General features: G+C 53.7%; 7 protein-coding genes across 7 annotated transcripts; 3 read left to right on the forward strand and 4 right to left on the reverse strand.

The window, feature by feature from the left end:
• Window positions 1-808: 808 nt before the first annotated feature.
• On the forward strand, window positions 809-1,920 carry VDAG_06613 (uncharacterized protein; the record flags this gene model as incomplete). The annotated part of the gene is made up of 1 exon (XM_009659317.1): window positions 809-1,920. The coding sequence occupies exon 1, from the start codon at window positions 847-849 to the stop codon at window positions 1,918-1,920; it is 1,074 nt and encodes a 357-aa protein (XP_009657612.1). The 5' UTR covers window positions 809-846.
• A 1,693-nt stretch (window positions 1,921-3,613) lies between these two features.
• Window positions 3,614-6,276, forward strand: VDAG_06614 (uncharacterized protein). Its single transcript, XM_009659318.1, has 3 exons — window positions 3,614-3,850; window positions 3,918-4,822; window positions 4,879-6,276. Exons 1-3 carry the CDS (start codon window positions 3,767-3,769, stop codon window positions 5,141-5,143), a joined length of 1,254 nt encoding a protein of 417 aa, XP_009657613.1. The 5' UTR covers window positions 3,614-3,766; the 3' UTR covers window positions 5,144-6,276.
• On the reverse strand, window positions 4,953-6,378 carry VDAG_06615 (yippee). The gene is made up of 2 exons (XM_009659319.1): window positions 5,807-6,378; window positions 4,953-5,720 (listed from the first exon to the last, which is right to left on the reverse strand). The coding sequence occupies exons 1-2, from the start codon at window positions 5,903-5,905 to the stop codon at window positions 5,487-5,489; spliced, it is 333 nt and encodes a 110-aa protein (XP_009657614.1). The 5' UTR covers window positions 5,906-6,378; the 3' UTR covers window positions 4,953-5,486.
• Window positions 6,379-7,243: 865 nt separating this feature from the next.
• VDAG_06616 (FreB) lies at window positions 7,244-9,392 on the reverse strand (the record flags this gene model as incomplete). Its single annotated transcript, XM_009659320.1, has 2 exons — window positions 8,399-9,392; window positions 7,244-8,305 (listed from the first exon to the last, which is right to left on the reverse strand). Exons 1-2 carry the CDS (start codon window positions 9,083-9,085, stop codon window positions 7,244-7,246), a joined length of 1,749 nt encoding a protein of 582 aa, XP_009657615.1. The 5' UTR covers window positions 9,086-9,392.
• Window positions 9,393-11,206: 1,814 nt separating this feature from the next.
• VDAG_06617 (uncharacterized protein) lies at window positions 11,207-13,447 on the reverse strand (the record flags this gene model as incomplete). The annotated part of the gene is made up of 1 exon (XM_009659321.1): window positions 11,207-13,447. One exon carries the CDS (start codon window positions 13,445-13,447, stop codon window positions 11,207-11,209), a length of 2,241 nt encoding a protein of 746 aa, XP_009657616.1.
• An 874-nt stretch (window positions 13,448-14,321) lies between these two features.
• On the forward strand, window positions 14,322-18,585 carry VDAG_06618 (eukaryotic translation initiation factor 3 135 kDa subunit; the record flags this gene model as incomplete). Its single annotated transcript, XM_009659322.1, has 4 exons — window positions 14,322-14,358; window positions 14,413-14,508; window positions 14,562-14,617; window positions 14,687-18,585. The coding sequence occupies 4 exons, from the start codon at window positions 14,322-14,324 to the stop codon at window positions 18,302-18,304; spliced, it is 3,807 nt and encodes a 1,268-aa protein (XP_009657617.1). The 3' UTR covers window positions 18,305-18,585.
• Window positions 18,586-18,591: 6 nt separating this feature from the next.
• VDAG_06619 (forkhead box protein K2) lies at window positions 18,592-20,971 on the reverse strand (the record flags this gene model as incomplete). The annotated part of the gene is made up of 4 exons (XM_009659323.1): window positions 18,592-18,830; window positions 18,884-19,692; window positions 19,757-20,764; window positions 20,855-20,971. 4 exons carry the CDS (start codon window positions 20,969-20,971, stop codon window positions 18,746-18,748), a joined length of 2,019 nt encoding a protein of 672 aa, XP_009657618.1. The 3' UTR covers window positions 18,592-18,745.
• Window positions 20,972-21,032: the final 61 nt, after the last annotated feature.

A 21,032-nucleotide genomic window follows, 5' to 3' on the forward strand; every position in this document is an offset into this window, starting at 1 on the left:
GATAGCCGCGCTCCCCATCCCTAAATACCGTACAGGTATCATCAGAAAAGACCCCTAACTTCGGAACCCTCTCAACGCATCGTATTTAGATCAAATGCTCTGGAATTCCACATACTAGATATTTGGTGACACCTTTGTTGGCAGATATACTTTTATCAGTTTTGAGCTGATGTACAGTATAGTAGAACGGTTCAGAGTGAGCTCACCTCTAAGGAGTATGACTTTTTTTGTTCCTCCTTTACCCGGCTAGGTAGCAACGATAGGTCCCGATCTCAGACGCTGAACGGGAACTTCGGTGCGATGGGAACTGGATCGCTGTGAAGATTGAGCGCTCACTGTTTCGTTGGTGACGACAACGATGACGGCTGTTTGCTGCAGCACCTCACGAAGATTAAGCCTGATTGGATGACACCCCAGCTCACTGCCAAGAGCTACCTCATCACCCGTCATATCATCGATAGGCGTGTCTCTCATGATAACCTGCTTGTTCGCCTCCAGACTGTTTCCATAATACTTCCGTGACATCCCACTTTTCCTCGAACGCGTTCAACAATCAAAAAGCCCATTGAAAACCATTCCTTCGCCGAATACCAGCGCATTATCTTTACCATACTTCCACAGCCCGGGTCCGAAGTCAATCCCGCCCCCCTCCTCTCTGTCCTCTCTGTCATATATTAGCAACTATCGTAACGCCATCAAACAGCAGTCGAGGAGAATTCGGACGACCCGTGCTACGCACTCTCCTACCATTTTTCCAGCTCCGAAATCGATATCCATCCGCACTACACGAGTTACCCGTCCATTAATCAGAGCACAACGCACTGCATGACAGCGAGAAATGCCACCATGCCTGCACCGAGCCTACCAAACACAGCCAGCGATGATAAGAATCCAAGTGCCTCTTCTTCGGCGTCTGCTGCCAGGGCAAGGCAGGAAATCATGACCCACGCTGAACCCTTATCCCGGGGAGCCACTTCTGCGGCCACTAATACCACCGAGCCATCTCTATCGGAGCCGTATGAGAATGGGTATCACTTCCCTCCACGACACTCCCTCAAAGAGTCGACACAACTTGGCGCCATTGCTTTTTGGAACTACGCATGTACTCCGCTTGGCTTCTTCGTCGTTCTATATGGGCTTCTAGTGGTAGCATGGGGGGGCAAGCTTTTCCTCCTACTCTGCAACGCAGCTCCAGCCATGTGCCATCCCTCATGTGAGCATATTGACTCACCACGACGCAAGTGGATTGAGTGGGATTCGCAGATTGTCAATGCTCTTTTTTGCGTCACGGGCTTCGGTCTTGCCCCGTGGAGATTTCGCGACCTGTTCTATCTACTGAGGTACCGTCTTGGCTCCGAAGAGGAAGCACTGCGCCACTTGGCTGGTATTCATCGCAGCTGGTTTCGCCTCCAGGGCTCAGATCGACTTCCTCCAAGGGTGGGGCCCCAAAGCACCGGCGACCTCTTCGAAGACCGACCACTCGCCAACGTTCCGTCGCCGGAGAGCAAGATTCCAGATGCGCCTTTGACAGGTGTGCGCGCCGGGCCTACTCCGGTATGGAAGATGGACTTTGTGATATGGTTCATGGTCAGCAATACGTTTCTCCAATGCGGACTATCCGGCCTCATGTGGGGCATGAATCGTTACAACAGACCAGCTTGGGGCGTCGGACTACTCGTTGCTCTAGCTTGTGGTGCTGCCGCTACTGGTGGGCTGATGATGTTCCACGAAGGCAAGAGAGTGAAGAGGATTGAAGGTGTCCCAGTTAGCGACAAGGATGCAGAACGACTTGCGAGAGACAAGGAGCTTGGCGTGATCCACTATAACAACATCAAGGACAAGAAGCCAAAGGAGAAGAGGAAGAAAAGAAAAGCAAGGGAGGCCGAGGATAAAGAGGCCGCTCAACTTAGCAGCGCTTAGACCACAGCGATGTGGCGTCTACATACTACATGAATACGAGCGAGTTTTCACCTGTTCTTAACCAACCTGAATGGTTTTGGAGCGTCGGGGACAAGAAATCCGCATGCCACCTTTCTACCTCTGTGATCCATCCGCTGAATCATCCTCCAGGTACCTTAGCGAGGTACTACATGGTACTGGGCAAGCGGTTTGCAAAAAAAATGGCCCATATTAAATTCCTCACTATTACCACCCAGTTATCCGCCCCCCCATTTCCACCACATCCTTCATCCGTTGGGGCATTGAATCAATCCACCCATTAACACGCTCTGGATGGGCTTGAAGCTCTACCTAGGCCTCTATAGCTAAAGCCTTAAGGTCTTCTGTATCCTATATAGCGTGCTTCCTGATGTTCTGCTTAGGGATCCTCTAGGCGTTCTCTATAGGCGAGAGATCTAGTGACGCTGGCGTATTAAAGTAATATCGTAGGCCCTGCTCTTCCTTCCAGGTCCTATAGATATTAAGCCCTCTGCTAGGCCTATAGCCAGAGTCTCTATCTTCCTCTAAGATAAACTAGTGGCCTGCTTAGAGCTAGGGCTTAACCTGGGCCTCTAGAATCTGGTCCCGATAGACCTGCTGGCTCATCTTCCCATTGCTATTCCCGGGGACCTCGTAGAAGACTAGGTCAGATACGAAATCGTACCTAATAGCTGCCCAGGCATGGAGTCTCTTCTTATGCTTTGGCTTAGGCTCTGCGCGCTCTTAGATATAGTTAGGGCAATAGCGCTCGCCTGGCTTCCGGAGTATCCGAGCCTTACCCTCTAGCCTAAGGCTGAAATGAACCTCGTCGCTGAAACGGATATCTCTCCAGTCCTCTAGAGTAGGGCGAAGAGCTAGGGCTTTCTCTATAGCTTAGAGGCGCTATTTAGCGACTGCTGGAGATACCTATTACTTATCGCAAGCGATACACTTCCTATACCCAAGGGTCTTAAGGGATCTCTGGATAGTCTGCTAGTAGCAAGTAATATGGACGCCAGCCTCGTGGGCTAGGGTCTGCTAACTGAGGGTACGGGCCTCAAATCCAGCCTTCCAGATTAACTACTCCATAAGCTCTAGGTCCCTAGGCGTAAGGGATCTTAGGCGGCCACGGGTATCTAGTCTCTGGGGGTCGTTATAGAGGCGTCGGTCGTGGTATTCTTTAAGGATCCGATTTCTAGTATAAGCTGGAACTCCATTTAATTTAAAGAGACGTGTTTTAAAATAGGGAATCTTATACCGTTCTATATATTCAATAGCCCCTAGGATCCTGGATTTCGTAGGCGTCTGGTGATGGGGTTGTTCGGCTATTTCGTAGGTTGTTGTAAGGTGAGGGATTTAATATGGGCCATTTTTTTTGCAAACCGCTTGCTGGGTTAGCCACATAGGGACTTACATGTACCCAGCCTTGGCAAGGTACCTTAGGCAGCTCATGTGGACCTTTCAACCCATGCCTCGGGGTTGGGCTGGTGACCCCACAGTGGAAGTGGGCACGGGCTACTACCTAGGTACACGGTACTCATCATGTGGTTGCTATTGGAGCCTATAATTGGCCGTCAACAACATAATAATGGGACTGCCTGGACGAAGAAGCCTACTGATACTCCACAACGTGATAAGCCCGAGATACAGGTACCGATGTCACCGTGAGGCGTGCCTGGACATCAACTGTTCCCCTCCCGCAATCGGCCCAGATCCAACCATTTCTACTCGCTCAACAAGGACGACAGCGCCTGTTGAAACTGTCCGAAGCCGAAACTACCAAAACAACTGGGTTCAAAATATTGAATCTAAGGCACCACAGTCGGGGCAAACTCAGCCGTACATCACCATGGCGGCACGGTCTATGATACCGTTCCTCGTGGGCATGATGCTTCTGACTGGTTGCTGTAACACTATCCTTACAAAGTATCAGGTCAGCGCTTTCTTGATTTCCCCTCGTCCTGCAGTGATTGCTTCTTACTGACTCCTTGCGCCGTCAGGACATGCAATGCGTCCGAAACTGCGACCATCCCGACGTCTCGCGCCGCGCTTACTTCAACCAACCTGTCCTCCAGACGGCTCAAATGTTCGTCGGCGAGATGGGGTGCTGGTTGGTGGTTGGAATCATGGCTCTGTGGCGCCGTTACGTCTCTCGTTTGACGCCTCAAGGCGACGGGTACGAGGCGGTTAGCACTGATGATACCCACGCCGATGAGGCGAGGACAGCCCTCGTCAACGACACGAGTGATAGGGGGCCAGCGACAGACGACGCGATACCGGATTCTCCTAGGCTACGTGGTCGATTGCTATTTCTCCTTGCCTTGCCAGCAGTTTCCGACATTTGCGGCACCACGCTCATGAACATTGGCCTGCTTCTTGTGGTGGCCTCTATCTATCAAATGACAAGAGGCGCGCTCGTTCTCTTTGTCGGACTTTTCAGTGTTGTATTCCTACGGAGACATCTCCATCTGTTCCAGTGGCTCTCTCTGGCAGGCGTCGTAACCGGTGTTGCCATTGTCGGCTTGGCTGGAGCTATTTATCACGAAGAAACTGATGACGAGTTCAAGGGTGACGCGTCGCTCGTCCAAACAGTCCCTACCTCAAGCGCCCTTCTCTCTGTCATTGGTGTCCTCCTCATCGCTGGAGCCCAAATCTTTACTGCCACCCAGTTTGTGCTGGAGGAGTGGATTCTAGAGCGTTGGGCGATTGAACCTATCCAGGTTGTCGGCTGGGAGGGCTTGTTTGGTTTCGTTGTCACACTCGTCGTCATGGTAGTTCTTCACGTCGCCGTGGGCAGTACGGATGCCGGTCGCTACGGCTTTTTTGACATGGCGGAAGGCTGGAGACAGATGACATCGGACAGGAGAATCGCCATCTCCAGTCTCCTGATTATGATCAGCATTGGGTAAGAGATATACGAGCTCTGCCACCATCTCACATTATGCTGACAGTTTTCTTTAGCGGCTTTAACTTCTTCGGACTGTCCGTTACGAGAAGTGTCAGTGCAACCTCACGATCCACCATCGACACGTGCCGGACACTCTTCATCTGGATAGTGTCTCTCGGTCTTCGTTGGGAGACCTTCAAGTGGTTGCAGGTTGTTGGCTTTGCGCTGCTCGTCTATTTTACATTCGTCTTCAATGGCATTGTGCAGCCACCCTTCAAAGCGTTACGACCTGATGAGGCGATTGAAGAGCTGTTGCCAGAAGATCCTATTCAACATTAGGGAGGGAGCCTCCGACATCGGTCAAGGAGGATGGAGGCAACGATCGAATTGAGAGGCTATGTTCACGCAAGCCGTGGATATATCACGACATGCAAGTATCATCGCTTTCAAGATGCCCAGATACGGGTTCTCCTTACTTCTCGATATTCGAAATGAGGCTACCTTGGGAGGCAACCTTGTGCTTCATTTTCTTGATAAATACCGAATATTTATATCCTCAATTACTGCTCTTTCCATGTGACCCAAGGCCAATTTCGGTGCGGGGTGGGGTGTCAGAAACCGAGTATATTTGCCGTGGGCGACTGTCGACTCCAGGCCGGCCAGAAGTCCCAAATAAGAAAACTCACGTCACGTTGCAGAGGAGCTCCGCTTCCAGAATGAACTTGCCCTCCTTGTACTTCTCAGTAGTTTCGTATGCCTTGTCGTACTTCCATCCCACCGTCTCCTTGCACTGTCGGCAAGTGATGTCACGGACGATATGCCTCCCGGTTGTCATGTTGCGCTCGCTTGGCTCGCCCATGTCAATGTTCACGACATTATTGAACAGATAGGCTTTGCCGTGCTGGCCTCGAAAGTTCTATCAAACGATCCGAACCGTCAGCAAATGCGCGATGTGGTCCGCTAAGCTAGGGGTGAGGTCGAGGCTCGGGATCAAAATCTCACTCGGCTGATAATGTCCTCATGATTGGCGAGGTGCGCTTTGCACGTCTTGCAGCCGTAGATCTTGCTGCTGTTGAGGTACGTGTTGTAGGCAAGGCCCATCTTCTACGTGTACCTGACTGAACGACGGGGAACAGTGCAGAGAAACTGAGGGCGGGGCCAGTGAGCGTGAGCTGCAACGCGTTTGATATGGGACTTGACTGTGTCCACAAGGTTGCAGCTGCGCGAAGCAGGGATGGCTCGTCTGTTTATTGGCCTCCTTGAGAGTTCGGGTTCAGGCCTTGGTACAATAAGTTCGCAATCTTCCCTGGAGGAGTGAGGCCAATGACGATTGTCGCTGGGGGGCTTGGGAAAGAGACAGAGAGGTGAGTACCAGTGAGGAGTAGGTTCACTTAAGAATGACGATCCAGTTCAATATGTGTGCATGCCCAAGGGATCGGAAGAGGAGCAGGAGGAAGACCAGGCCAAAACCTAAGTAATCTGTTCTGATGACAAGTCGGGTCTGAGAGCAAGAAAGCCTTATTCTACACAACAAGACAAGGGGTGTAGGCAGTCCAGGTGGATGTTTGCTGCCTACCTTACCAAGGAGGCAATAGCGAACTGCGGGGCATGATGACTGCAGTCCAGATCTGACGGCTGTCACGGGGGCTCGAGTGAGCAGCTGACACCTAGCAGGTACCTACCTACCTTACTACTAGGTGCTCCCTGACAAGCTTCAGGCCAAAAAGTTGTGTCATCCCGTTGGTGGGGATCTGGCCGAGACCCATTTATTGATAGGTATTGCAGTTTGCCATATGACGCACTAACGCGGCTGACTGAGCACTAACGTTGAGGCGGGATGAGGTCACGAACACAATGCCGTTGTATATCCTCAGATTACTGCACCTAACTGCCTTACCTACCAAGCACTTGACAGAAAAAATGTCCCACCAAAAGGCTCTACAGTAGACTTACTACGTGACAGCGAGGCATGGGCCGGCCTTGATGGGGCGGCTCTCTCATTTCGTCGAACAATTTAACATCGACCACTTGCTACCTAAGGTACCCAGTTGCCAGGGTGCCACATGCCCACATCTGGCAGGCGGACAAATGGGCAGGTACTCAGCGCCAGGAATATCAGGGCAACAGGAACCGAAGCAACCATCTCAAGGAGGCTGTGGTACAATGGGAACCGACCTCTGTGTACACATTGCCTGCCTTGCTGCCAAATATGTGTACACAAACCTATGGCGAACCGAACATGGTGGAAAACACGGACAAACGGGACAGATAAATGTCGTTATTGGAAGAGGCACAAGCATAGCCATGACATGGCCTAGGTTGGATACAAAAGTTCCCTATATGTACAAAGTAACCCGCCCGTGTCGTCTCTACATTGGTCGGAATGAGATTCTGTATTGCCCCCTGAAGCAAGACAATAAAAAGTGGCTCCTGTTGGCGTTACCAAGAGAAAGCTTCCTCCACAAAGTCAATCTCGCCATCATACTGGCGAGCGCGCACAGCGCGTCGCACGTCATCACTGAGAACACCAGGTCCACAAACGGTGACCCCCATGGCGCCGACCTGTTGCTCCATCTCAGCAGCCAACAGAGTGTCAATGTTGGGTCTGCCAGGAAACATCTGGACCGTGGCAGAGGGGCTGTGTATTTCCTTGCTCGAGCGGGGCCTGCTCACGAAAAGCATGATGCGGAGTACATCCCGGCGTTTGTCCATGGCCAAGATTTGTGTCATCCACGGCCGGATCCATTCAAGATGTTCAGGGCTCTGGATGACCCAGACCAATGTAATACGCCTCGTGGCCACAGTTCCATTGGCGTAGCCGATGACAAGATCTCGCACGTGAGGCACTGCTTGCGTGATTCCCACACCGCCAGCAAACAACATGACCGTGCCATAAGACTTCATGCTGTGCAACTCGCCGTACGGTCCTTCAACCATGCAGGTTGTGTGCATCTGGCCACGTGGGCACGCCGATGCCTTTTGGAAGAGCGTGTTGGTGAACCCTGTTCTTCCTCGGATGACAAAGGACATGGTGGTTTTGCGCATCTCCAGAATGTCCTGCCGGTTCATGGCAAGCTTCTCAGAGCTGGGATCCTCGGCGTCTTCGCTCCAGGCCACAGAGAATGGGTGTGATTGCAGGTAACTGAGTGACGGCATATACATGTATGCGTGTTGCCCAGGCCTGAAGGTCCACGGTCGGGCCATGTTGACGGTTACACGCACAGCATTGCCTGGAAGTGCCTCGACAAGTGCTTGGCTGCCACCTCGGCCGAAGTTGCCGTATATGACCCTGAAAACACGCCAAAGACGGTCCACGGCCCAGATGACAATGGCGGCAATCAAGTAACGAAGCTGCGGGAGATCCTTGAGGTGGAGATGATACCACGTTCCCATGACAGCGAGAATGGCGAGGGCAATGTGCAGAAGCTTGAATATTTCGTAAAAGGCGTGTCGAATAGGACTCCAGGCCTGGATGAAGATTGCGGCGAAACCACACGTACCCTGCACGCCGTTAGCATGTATTTCTTTTGAAGGGTCTAAAGCTCCCGTTACTCATGGCCCGAGGGGGGCCATGTGGCGATTAGAGTGACTTACTAGGAAGCCCCAGAAGAAGGACGGCACGGCGAGAACGGTCTGGAACCCAGCCTCCCAGCTTTTCGAGTGGGCTTGAGCGGACATGAACGCCATGGTGTGGGCAACAGCCTCGAGGATGACAATGCGACCAAACCAACGGTGGAGAAGATTGAACGTGTCGAATGAGATGCCCAAAAGGTTGATAAGAGGATTGTTCCTGGCGGCCATGAGGAACAAGGGGATCATGTTGACGACAGCAAGGACACCAGTTCGGTTTCTAAAGGCTCTGGCGGCATCATCGTAAGTGGCTGCAAAGGGGATGTCGATAACGGAGAAGGCTACGTTGGAAGCAAAGTAGCCAAACAAGAAGACCAGCTGCAGGCGGGTGGGCAGGGTGCCAACGTTGACGGCGCTGCTCAGCTGAAATTCACGGTTGTGGCGCTTGCTGAATATGGGGGCGTACATGACGTTCTTCTTGAAGAACGAGAGCTTGGTTGATGCCTCGGCGAAGTAGCGCTGCGAATCATTCTTGAGGCACGCAACAGTTCGAATATAACGATGTAGGTGAGTTGAGAGTCTCCAAGCGATGAGGACAATGGAGCAACCAGTCATAACGTAGTAGAGGTAGTTGCTGAGGGATGCATTGAGGGCAGATGCGGCGGCCTTGGCGGCGATCGCCTCGGGCGAGTCTTTGCCTGGTCCTGCCATGGTTCTTGGGTCCGCTTGTAGATTCTTGCGACTTTGATGAAGAACCAGGCCCGTATCGGAATGTCGATTTGTCTATGAGTTGTGGATATTGTTGAGTGTGTAGGATCAAGACTGGAAGAAATGAAGCAGTGCGAGCATGACCAGCAAGTCGATTCGATAGAAGGTATAGCGAGCGGCGGTCGAGCAGAGCAAAACCAGATAGAGCAGGGGCAAATTAACCCGAAAAAGAGAACTGGAGTGAAGTGAAGTCGATGGGAGGTGAGTGTCGTTAGGCTTGCGGGAGGCCTGTCCCAAGAGCTGGAGACTCACCGAGGGATTGAAGGAGGGAAAGGAATGTGGATGACGGCCAGCCAGTTGACGAATAAGTACAAAAGGAAGGCAGATGGGGGAAAGAAGGTCGAGCAGACACCAGTGAAAATGAGGTCGAGGGGATGTACTGTACTTACCTTAGGTAGGTACCTAGGATGGGTAGCTTACCTAGGTACCTTGCCTACCTAGGTACATGTACCTAAATAGGCACTTGAGGCCAGAGGTCGGGAAATGGGGCCAGCATTTTAATGGGCTCAACATCAAGTGGGGAGTGATAGGCGGCGCGTCTGATGAGGTCCGGCAGGGCAAGGAACTAGGTAGGTAGGTACTGTACATCTGGTGATGAAAGTACATGGTAGTGCTCAAGGAGCAGGTTGAGAGATGAACCACACGGCCCAGCCTTCGTTCTGGAGATGATTTCCGAGGATCGGGGCGGCGCGAGGGGGTGGACGGGTGCCACTTCACCACGTATACACAGCGAACAAGGAAATATTAATATATTCGAAGCGAGCAGTCCAAGCCCCCTGGCCGTGTCGGAGGTACCGAGGACGGCAGAAGCTCAGGGTAGATGAAGCCACCTGGGATCGCTGCCAGGCAGTGCGCCGTCGCTTGACTTCCATCTGGTCTCGTCTGTCAGCGGGACGTGTCAAGCAAACATCTGTCAGGGGCGACGGGCGCGAAAACTGAGTTGGGAGAATGGCGGGGAATTCCAGGCATAGGCATGCTCGATCTCTCTGTTAGCGCGTCGGCATTCCCCTCAGACCTCGTCACAATGACCAATCATGCTCTTAATATATGCCATCTCGAGCCGCCGGGTGGGTAGAGTGGGGTGGATCTGTACGGAGGCAGGGAGGCAACAGGGGTTCCCGGCCACCAATGCGCCGATGAAACAGCCGGACACTCGACGCGATGCAAGGTACGCTGGTCCAGGAGGTAGGCTCAGCCCGAAGGAGAGCAATGATCGGCACGCCTCTGCTATCCTTGCACCTGGTTCCTCGTAACTCCATACTGCCAAGATGATGCTCATGACACGCTCGATTCTTGCACTGACCCTCTGCTGTCTGCCATCTACGCCAGCCTGATAATGCATGCCTGATGTGAGTGAGCAATCGATGGCCCTGCAGAGCTCACCTACGTGCTTGCTGCGAAGGTAGGCACTTGAAGTCTAACAGTCTCGACAATGTAGGTAGGTAGTCTTAGGTTGGCAGATTTGTGAGGTCATCATTGGAAAGCATGACTGCCTTGGCCCAGCATGGGCTGCAAGGTGCCCAATCTTCGCCTCGTCGCACAGTCTTGTTTCGCAGCATTGCCAAGCCTGCATTTTGATTGAGTGAACGCCTCTTTCCCTCATACAATAGCGCACGCAGGCACGCTGCTCTCATCTTTCTTGTTCGTGTCGCACCTTGCGACTGATCTAATTCTTTTGCCTCCGACACACAATGGCTTTTCTGATGTTGATAGGCTGTCATGGCAGCCCGAGGCACACATGGCCCACCCCCTCCTCATCATATCCGCCCACTTGTTCTGAAACCAGGTACATTAGTTAGTTCCCTGGAGGCCTGACGCTCGCTGACAGCAGAAAGTTGGAATGGCCAGCCCCAGGTCCTGACCTTGGCCCCTTTTAAAGAACAACATCGAGTACAAGTACATGGTGTGTGCATGGCACGCTGATAGTGGTAACCTTCGCTCATGCCATTCGTCGTTCCGTTCGTGGCGCACGGCCGGCCAACGTGGTGCGGCAACAGACTAGCATCAAGTGATGCCTTGGTCTGTATTCTGCAAGATCTACTACGTGCTAGATACGCGAGTCCCTCAGAATCCCAGCTCATCGTCACTCAGCCGCGCCTGTGCTTGTGGCTGTCGACCGCTGATGTCTCCCAGTGCCTGTCGCTTGGACTTTGGCCTCGCCGCTACCGCGGCCCTTTGCTTCTTCGTCACAACGGCATCTGGGGTCCAAATCTGCTGTTTTGTCGGTGCAAGGACTTCTTGCACAGTGCCACCGACTTCTCCCCACCTTCGTCTCCCCGCCGGCCCCATGGCACCCGCCATAGGGTAGCGACTGCAAGGCCGCTTGGGACTTGCCACAACCCATTCACTAATACCTTCCTCCCACCTGTATCCCCCAAATGTGGCCTTGTTGACGCAATTCTGTTCCATCGCAGGGTGGTTTGGGCCTGATACAACAGTGCTCATGCATTCAGCAAATGCAAGGTCGCGCAGGTCATGCGTCTTATGCGCCAGCAAGAAGGCCCCGTCCTGTCTGAGGCTCTCTAACCCAGGCAACCCGGCCTCTTCGAACCGGTCGCAGAGCTGTGAGAAGAAATGATGCGGCGCCACTGATGTCGTCCTTGCTGATGCGCGCGCAATCGAGCATGCCAGCCCTGCTGTCACATTATACCGGCCGACGGTGAGTGTTTTGGGAAAACCCTTCCCTCCTCGAGGCCAGTGCTTTCTCACTTCTAGCATGTATCCGTCATTGGCTGTGTGGACAGTGTCGAAACCTGCTGCTGAGACGACAAATATGGCAAGTTCGAGCATATACAGCGCATCGTCATTGCCCTTCCGCCTTGTACTCCTGGCCAACGCTTCATGCAAAATGTAGACGACGCGGTGGAGTGCATAATTCTGGACGTGGCTCGTCTTTCCGTCTGCTGCTTCTGCCAAGGATGTGTGCCCCTGCGCCGCCACAGACATGGCAACAAGACCGCCTACCACACTGGCAAGAGTCGAGAGAATATCGGGCATTGTCGTGCATTGCGATCGTGGCGGCGATCGTGTAAGGCAGGCTAGAGATGCGACTGCAGCTGACGCGTGCTGCAGGGCGTAGATGCTGGTTCTTGGCTCCGACACAGCCCACGATGCTGCTTTCCATAGGTTTGATAGAGCCTTAGTCGAGAGCCATTCGGCAGGAAGTTGCCTAGAAGACAGGAGCGACGATGTGCTGCGTGAGAGTCTCGACGCCATCGCTGGCTGTTCAATTGCTTCGACTACCAGAGATAACGAGGAGAGACGACTGTCTTCTTTCAACTGACTTCGAAGTGATCGTGGGGCCGGGTAGGTTCTCTCAGCCGTCGTCTCCAATATCGTAGAAGCGTCATCCGTGTAGCCGAACTGATTGTAGTGATGTGCGATGATGCCTGCAAAGACAGGCTCGATCAGTCCCTCCGTGATTGCCTCTCGGATCACCCAAAGTGCGTGTGCGCGAACCAGAGAGGCAAAGTATTTCCACCCAGCATCGGAGCCGCTCATCTGCTCGAGGTCGGTGTATAAACGAGTCGTTGCACTTGAAGGAGTGAATAGCGAGGACGCTCCTGTTCTTGATGCGTTGTTGGCTTCCCAGGCCTCAACGCCGGCGGCATACTCTGGAATCTTACGCAAACACATGTGCAGAAGAGACTTCGTGTTGGAAACAGAGTCAGGCGTCGCTGTCGCACGGAGGAGGGTGTCCAAGATTCGTAACATGCTCTCGTAATGCACGTAGCGATGCTGAGCCACGGGCGACTGTGCTTTTCTCAAGCAGCCGATCGACACAATAAGCGGTCCAGATTGCGTCGGATTGCCCGAGTAGGACATGGATCGGCTGCTCCTGTTGCGGGTGCCCTGGCCGTCCTTACTTGCCTGGGTAGACACATCCTTCTCGGCTTTGACCAGCTTGGTCCGGCGGAAGATGGGAGTCTGCGGCATGGGACCACCGAGAGTTCGCGGCTGGTCCTCATGACCCCAGCGTGTCGTGCCAACGGCGTAATCAGCTCCGGTAGCCTGCCTTTTGGAATAGGTACGGCATGGTCTTTTCGTTTCGTGCAGCTGTTCTCCTTCTGATATCTTCCGCTTCTGCGATAACTTGGCAGAGCCGTTGAGGTTCTCAGGGTGTATGGGAGGGAACGTGCGCTCTTGAACATATATCTCCTTCCGTAGAGCAGCTATGCGATTCTGAAGGGGCCGCAGCAATCGATGACACCTCGTTGCAGTCCATGACAATCGTGACTTGTCAATTCGCGGTGATCGTGTCGCTGGTGTTGCTTTTGATGACCTCGTAGTCGTAGAAGGCGACATTCTGGCGTGAACCGATTTGATATGAGAGCGGGCTTGAGGCCGTCACCATAGAAATGATGCTACAGGTTGCGAATGTTTACTTTGATGCCAGAAGACAAAGAAAAAGAAAGCGCAACTCCAGATGCGTCTCGAAGCTAAGGACTCGAGAGGGGAAATGTAAGGTTACTTGGAGCAAAGAGTCTTTTGTGAAAGGACGGGTCGTCTATCGGTATATGTGAAGCTTAGGATCAACGACCGATGAACGAGGTAGTGTTTGGTCATGTCCCTTGTTTACTCAATTGCCAAATTCGTACTAGCGTCACCAAGCATGCTGAGGTCACACTGCATTGAAGGCGATGAACCGAGCTTGTGCCGGCACATTGCCGTGGAGCTCAGAGGCCCACAGATTGCCGCTTTCTGGGACACATGGTTGGCTAATGGAGCTCATGCGACGGCTTCGACCCGTGGACGCTTTCCCTTTTTCCCCCGTCCCGGGTTCCTGACGCCCCAGAGAGAAGGGACCCAATAGGCGGCCCGGGCTAAGCTACCTGGTACTTCAGCGACTGACGATGATTTTTTTTGCCCGTTCAGTGTTTCCCGAGTTTCGTCCAACATCCACAACCCCTTTCCACATCTCCACGCTTGTACATTCCCTTTGTCTGTCACAGGGAAGCCTATAAGCTTGTGACAGTGTTTCTTAGTATTCGATTCGTCTGCACTAATCCCTTCTCCGGAGTTTTCGATTTGCCTACCGCCTGTACAACATCGAACTCATCATTCTCCCCAACACTCTACTGCCTTGCTTTACGCTTGGTCACAACGACACTGCACCAGTAGCTCCGGATCTTCCCACCTCCTGGATTTGTAGCAGTTGCTACAAAAAACCATTGTCGCCATGTCTTCCGAGAAAAACGAGGTTCCTACTGGGTCGGGTGAGCAGACAGTCTTCCCAAATTTCTGTGTCCCTATTCATTGACTCAATCCAGTCCCCGCTGCCGAAGACGTCACACCTCAAGACAGCGCTGGGCAGGATGCCGCGATTGCCGAAAACGAGGTTGATCAGGAAGAGCACGCCGCTGAGGGTACGGCAAAGTCTACTCACTGAGACGTAATAGTAAACTGACATGACGACCAGCCCTCATCAACCTCACGATTGGCCTACCGCAAGCGCCCCACTCCATGACGATCCTGGTATGCTCTACTGCTTGACGACTGCTTCCGATTACCCTGTAGTACCTTATCTAATACGAGCACTGGCAGGTCTCGCCCCAGGAGCAAGTTCACGAAGTTCGTCAATCCATCATCGACTTGCCTGCGGCCTTCCGGTACACTTGCTTCCACCTCGAGCACAACGGCGAGCGCGTCAATGACTTCATCCCCATCTCAGAAGTCCCCGGCATTGCCGAAAACCCCAATGTGACGCTGGTTGAGGATCCCTACACCGAAAAGGAGGCCCGCATACATCTTGTTAGGATCCGTGAGCTCATCGGTGGTGCGGGCGACCGTGCCGATGTAGTCCAGGGTATCCTGCCCGGCCTCTCGCTCCTGGATTCTATCGATGTTACTACGAAGCATGGCTCCGAGCGGAACGAAGATCAGCCGCCTGCTGAGCAGCCTGAGCCAGTGGGAGAGTCCACTTTTAGCTCTCCAGCTTCGATTTCTCACCTCATACCGCCCCCACCAGAAGATGCTCCCAAGACCATCAAGACCATCACGCTCTCGTCCTGGAACCCGCCTCCGTGCCATCTGAAACAAAGGGGGCACCTACTCTACTTGATCATCACGACCAACGAAGGTGAACAATTCCAGGTCACCGCACACGTTGGCGGTTTTTACGTCAACAAGTCTTCCAACAGCAAGTTCGATCCGCTACCGCGGCCGGCTCCTAAAGGACAGTCTGCCCACTCGCTGCTGAGCCTACTCGAGCTCATATCACCGTCCTTTGAGTCGAGCTTCAAGGCTCTGCAGGAGTTCAACAACCGCAAAGACCCTCTCGCCACGTTCCAGATTGCCAACGCCATCCCCGCAGCACCCTGGATTGTGCCCTCCACCACGTCGCCCCACTGCACACACCTCTCCGACCCTACTCGCTCCCAGGAGACGTACCTTATTGCGGGCGTGGACAACACTGACACGCTGCGGGACTGGAACGAGGAGTTCCAGTCGGCGAAAGAATTGCCGAAAGAGACTGTCCAAGATCGAGTTTTCCGCGAAAGACTTCTTTCCAAGCTCTTCGCGGATTACAACGACGCTGCCACCCGCGGTGCGGTCCTGGTAGCTCGTGGCGAGATCCCACCTCTTAACCCTACAGAATGCAAGGATGCCCAAATTTTTGTTTACAACAACGTCTTCTTCTCTTTCGGAGCCGACGGTGTGGGCACGTTCACTTCAGAGGGCGGAGATGAAGCTGCGCGGGTTGCCACTGGCAAGGACGTCGCAGGCGTCAGGCTAGTGAACCAGCTGGACGTTGACGGCCTGTTTACTACTGCAACAGTTGTCGTCGACTACCTCGGAAAGCGCATCGTTGGCCAGAGCATTGTTCCCGGCATTTTTAAACCCCGTGAGCCTGGTGAGAATCAAATCGATTACGGCGCTGTGGAAGGCAAGGATATTGTAGCTGCGGATGATCGATTCGTCTCGGTCTTCGAGAAACTGTCCCGTGCGTTGAGGGTTAAGAAGCATCCAGTTTGGGACAAGGAGAGCAAACGCATCGACCTGGAGGCCAGTGTTGAGACTAAGGGCTTGATGGGAACTGATGGACGCAAGTACGTGCTCGATCTTTACAGAGTCACACCCCTGGACGTCGCCTGGCTGGAGGCTTCGGCTGAAGAGGGCGAGTTCCCTGAATACCCTCACCGCATGACCGTGCTGCGTCCCGAGCTTGTGGAATCCTTCGGCCGGAAGAAGATGAAGGAGTGGGTTGACGAACAGCTCGCGCAGCGCGCTCAGTCGAAGCAGGACTCCGCGGACGACACGACAAAGCAGGCCTCGGCTGCCGACAGCATAGGCGAATCGACCGAAGCTCAAGCAACTTCCGAGAAGGAGAAGGACCGCATCGATCTCTCTCAGTTCCAATTCGCTCTTAACCCCGACGCCTTCAGCGGCCAGTTGCCTCAAACTCCTGACGAGAAAGCGGAACTTGAGGCTGACGAGAAAGATGTTCGTGTCGCCTGCGAGTATTTGACCGATCGAGTCATTCCCGACTTGGTGCGCGAGCTTCAGGATTGCGATATCAGCTTCCCTATGGATGGCCAAGCACTTAGTCGTTTGCTGCACAAGAGGGGTATCAACGTGAGATACCTGGGTAGGATTGCCTCCCTGAGTACGGACGCGCGACTCCAGTGCCTAAGGGATATCGCGATCCAGGATATGGTCGCCCGTTCGTTCAAGCACGTCATTTCTTCCTTCTTGCGGGAGACTCCCAGCCCGTTGGCCTCGTCTTGCGTTGCCCATCTTCTGAACTGCCTTCTCGGCGCGGAGTTGAATCCGAAGCCTGTTGCCGACGTGGATCCCACCATGAAGGCGCTCTACTCGGATCTCGATACCTCGTATGAATCTGTCACTCCGCAGACCTTAAGGACTCGTATTTCTGAAGAAACACACCGACGATACAGGTTCAAGCTGGATGGCGAGTGGTACAAGAGCATTAAGCCTCTTCAGACCCTCAGAGAAATTTCTCTCAAGCTTGGCCTCCAGTTGCAAGCCAAGGAGTACTTATTCTCCAAGACGGACAGTACCGAAGCTCCTACTGAAGCCAAGCCCGCTGAAGCGACCGCCAATGGTCAGCTTAATGGCGAGTCAAAGAAGAAGAACAAAAAGAAGAACCGAGACGCCTCGCCTGCTGCAGTCGCTACCACTGGAGCACCATGCACGTTCAGTGCCGATGATGTCATCAACATTGTCCCTGTCGTCAAGCACTCCTGCCCTCGCAGCGCTCTTGCCGAGGAGGCGCTGGAGGCAGGCCGCATCTCTATCATGCAGTCGCAGAAGAAACTTGGCCAAGAGCTTCTGCTAGAGTCTCTCTCCCTGCACGAGCAGATTTATGGCATTCTTCACCCAGAAGTTGCTCGTGTGTACAACACACTGTCCATGCTTTACTACCAGCTGGATGAGAAGGAGGCAGCCGTAGAGCTCTCCCGCAAGGCTATCGTTGTTTCTGAGCGGACCGTTGGTGTCGACTCAGCCGAGACTCTGCTCAACTACCTTAACCTGAGCTTGTTCCTCCACCAGACGGGCGATAGCCAAGGCGCTTTGTCGTATGCCAAGCACGCCCTTCAGCTTTGGAAGATAATTTATGGCCCTGACCATCCTGACTCGATTACGACTATCAACAATGGTGCCGTCATGCTCCAGCACCTGAAGGCCTACCATGAGTCTAGATTATGGTTTGAGGAATCGCTACGAGTCTGCGAGAAGGTCTTCGGAAAGTCGTCGATCAACGCTGCGACACTGCTGTTCCAGCTTGCTCAAGCACTGGCCCTCGACCAAGACTCCAAGGGCGCAGTCAAGCGCATGCGAGAATCCTACAACATCTTCTTGAGCGAATTGGGCGCTGACGACAAAAACACCAAGGAGGCAGAGAGCTGGCTGGAGCAACTCACCCAGAATGCCGTCTCCATCGCAAAGCACGCCAAAGACATGCAGACTCGCCGCCTGCGCACAGGCATCAAATTCTCACCTCGAGGCGCCCCTTTCGAAGCTGACGCACCGTCTTCTGTCGCCTCGACCTCTCGCCAGACTCAGCTCGATGGCTCCTCTCAAATGGACTCGCGTAGCATCGATGAGCTCATCAAGTTCATTGAGGGCAACGACCAGCAAACCAACAAGTCTTCGAAGCGGCCAAGCAGGGGTAACCCCAAGAGGCGAGGCAAGGCTTAAACGACGAGCCGAATTGGAATTCTCCCGGAATTTTCCAGCAACCACTCTGCGGCAGCGTAGTCAACGGGAGGGCTTTTCATAGCGTGGAGAATCTTGTTGTATAACAGACATATCAAAAAAGAAAGGTTCAAAAGGTCAAGGCATCTGATGATGCCGCTTTGGCTCATGTGGTTTGCATGGTGAAGGGGCTGGGCGAGTGGACCGTCAATCAGAGCATGTGGGCCAACGAAGGCGGCTCAACACAATACTCAATCTGTGTAATCAAAATTCATCTTCACTCCAAATACGCATGATCCTTAATTTTTGACTACAGACAGCAAGGTGTTTAGCATTCAAGGCCACACGAGAAACCACTGACTGCCCGGCAGGGGCGAACATCAAGGAGCTTGTGGAACATGGAACCTGGACCTATGGCTTAACTCTCCGCAGCGAAGCACAAAATCAAGGCTTGTTTCCACCGAGAGCGCTCGCTATAGCAAGACCACGACTGACTGGAGCGTGGTATGATCCTATGCTTTGGAAACCCCTGGGAACATTGGTCAACAAGATTGGGTGACAGAAGACGCTTGCGGAACTTACTTAGCCAGATCAAAGCCTTCCTCCTCTTCAACCTCAGGTGGTTCTGCAGCGGCCTCCTCTGTCTGTTCTCTCGTGTCATGGCCCCGCGTTGGGCTCGTAACTGGTGAACGTGCAGAGCGGGGCGGTGGGCTGCTGCTCTGTGGAGGGAGCCGGCCAGCCATTTTCGTAGGACTCAAGTCAAGATGACCAATGGGTTTGAGTGGTGTGCTGCCAATATCAGCGTACCTCCAGAATGGAGCAGGCGAACTAGTTGGCATGTGTTGGCTCGGCCGCTGCGCAGTGCTGGGAGGAGCCAGTCTTGGATGCACGCGGTGAGGCGCGGGCGTCACGAATGAAGTTCCGTCCTCTGGCAGGTATGATGATGTTAGAGTCGGGGACTGGTCTTGGACGCTCGTATAGCTCGACGAGGCTGGCGCCGCTGCACTCCTACGTGGTCGCGGCAGTGGGCTTCCATCGACGGTCAACGCCGTTGACATTGGTGGAAGGTGGCGAGAGGCACGATCAGGTGTGGATTGTACCGCATGCAGCGATGAGCTTGGCGGCGGAGATCCGATGGACCGGAGTTTCCTCTTCCTGGCCGAACCTGTGACCACATCCCCAGGACCATGTGTAATGTAGTTGAGCTGACTGGGCGAGGAGGGTGCCGAAGAGCCACGATGGCCCCCTCTGCCCCCTCTATACGCTGTGCGAGTCATCTCTTCGCGGGCTTCTGGAACGATCTGCCACTTCATGCCCTTGCCCGGCTCGTCTGTGGATCGTGCTATCTTGTCGAACGATTTGTTGAGAGAAAGGTTATGACGAATGGAATTCTGCAAGATAGTCAGTTTGCGGCATAGATTATCGACATGAACTACTGCAATGACCGTGACGTACCTGCCAGCCAGCTGCGGGCTGGTGCCTGTAGTAGGCGTAATTTGCAGTAATGAAATTGTAGATCCCGTTCAGATTGAGCTTTCCATCTGGTGTGTTGATGATAGCTTGCGTTATCATTTGGGCATAGCTGAACTGCGGTTTGATGTGCCTGTTGTCATCCTGGCTGAGGTCCACATCGTTGGCACTTAGCAATAGAGTACCTGAGCTGGAGTAGCCAGGCGACTTGTGCTGCGCGGACAGAACCTTGCTTCGAGCGGACGGTGGTGTGCCGGGACGCTTGTAGTCGGGAGGCGCAGGCGCGATAGGTTGACGAAATGGCTGAGATCTTCCAGAAGAGGCTGGTTGTGACGAAGGCGGTTCGTCTGAGGGGCCTGCAGCTGAAGGTGGTGGAATGGGACTCGTCACGTCTTGCTTGGGTATACCGAGTCTCTTGAGGTAAATCGGGTGGATGTGAAGGGTGCTGATTTCTGTAGGCAAGACAAACATCATCTCCGTGCCGCCAACATCGAGCACCTCGCCGCTCTGGAGCGGACGGGAAGTACCTTGTTTTAAAGGACTATTATTGGCTTTGACACCGTTACGGCCGATAACCTCGAGGAACCAGGACTCGTCTTCCGAGTTGAAGAAGATACGTGCATGGCGTCGAGAGACGAGCTTGCTGGGACCGAGGTCTATATGCACAAAGTCGTCGGACTCAGGGTCCTCCTGTTGCTGAGTGCCCGAGGCGGCGGGATCGGCGGCTCGGCCAATATTGACGTTGAGCTTGGTGACATAGAAGGTCCAATCCTGGGCGGCGATCTTGGCATAAGCCTTGACGCCGTCTTGGTTGGCCTCGTGGATGACATTGGCATGATCTTTACTGGCTTGTATGGGGCCTTCTTTGGGATAAGCTAGATGCTGAACAACCTGCGAAAGGAGTTGATCGTCCGAGTTGCTAGGACCAGAGGGGTCGGCAGTGAGAGTCGACTCGTCGTCCTCGGCGGGTTCGGAGGGGGGCGGTTCTGGAGCCTATGGTGAGCAAGTCAAGTCAGCGGCGTGCCACATCATAGACACTTGGCATGAGGCACGACGAGCGTGTGAAGGAGGGCGTGATTTTACCTTCTTGCGACGCTTTGAAGGGCGGGTTGGCGAAGGTTCTTCGGGCCTTTCTGGAGGGGATTGGGCCTGGTGTGTATTACGCCGCGATCGCTGTATGCGTTTCGCAGATGGAGGCATGCTTCGTATCTGGTGGCAGCAGCCAGCGGCCAACGTGACAGCTGAAGGCGATGCAACAGGC

The sequence above is a fragment of the Verticillium dahliae genome, genomic scaffold, assembly GCF_000150675.1.
Source record: "Verticillium dahliae VdLs.17 supercont1.14 genomic scaffold, whole genome shotgun sequence".
NCBI classification, from domain to species: Eukaryota; Fungi; Ascomycota; class Sordariomycetes; order Glomerellales; family Plectosphaerellaceae; genus Verticillium; species Verticillium dahliae.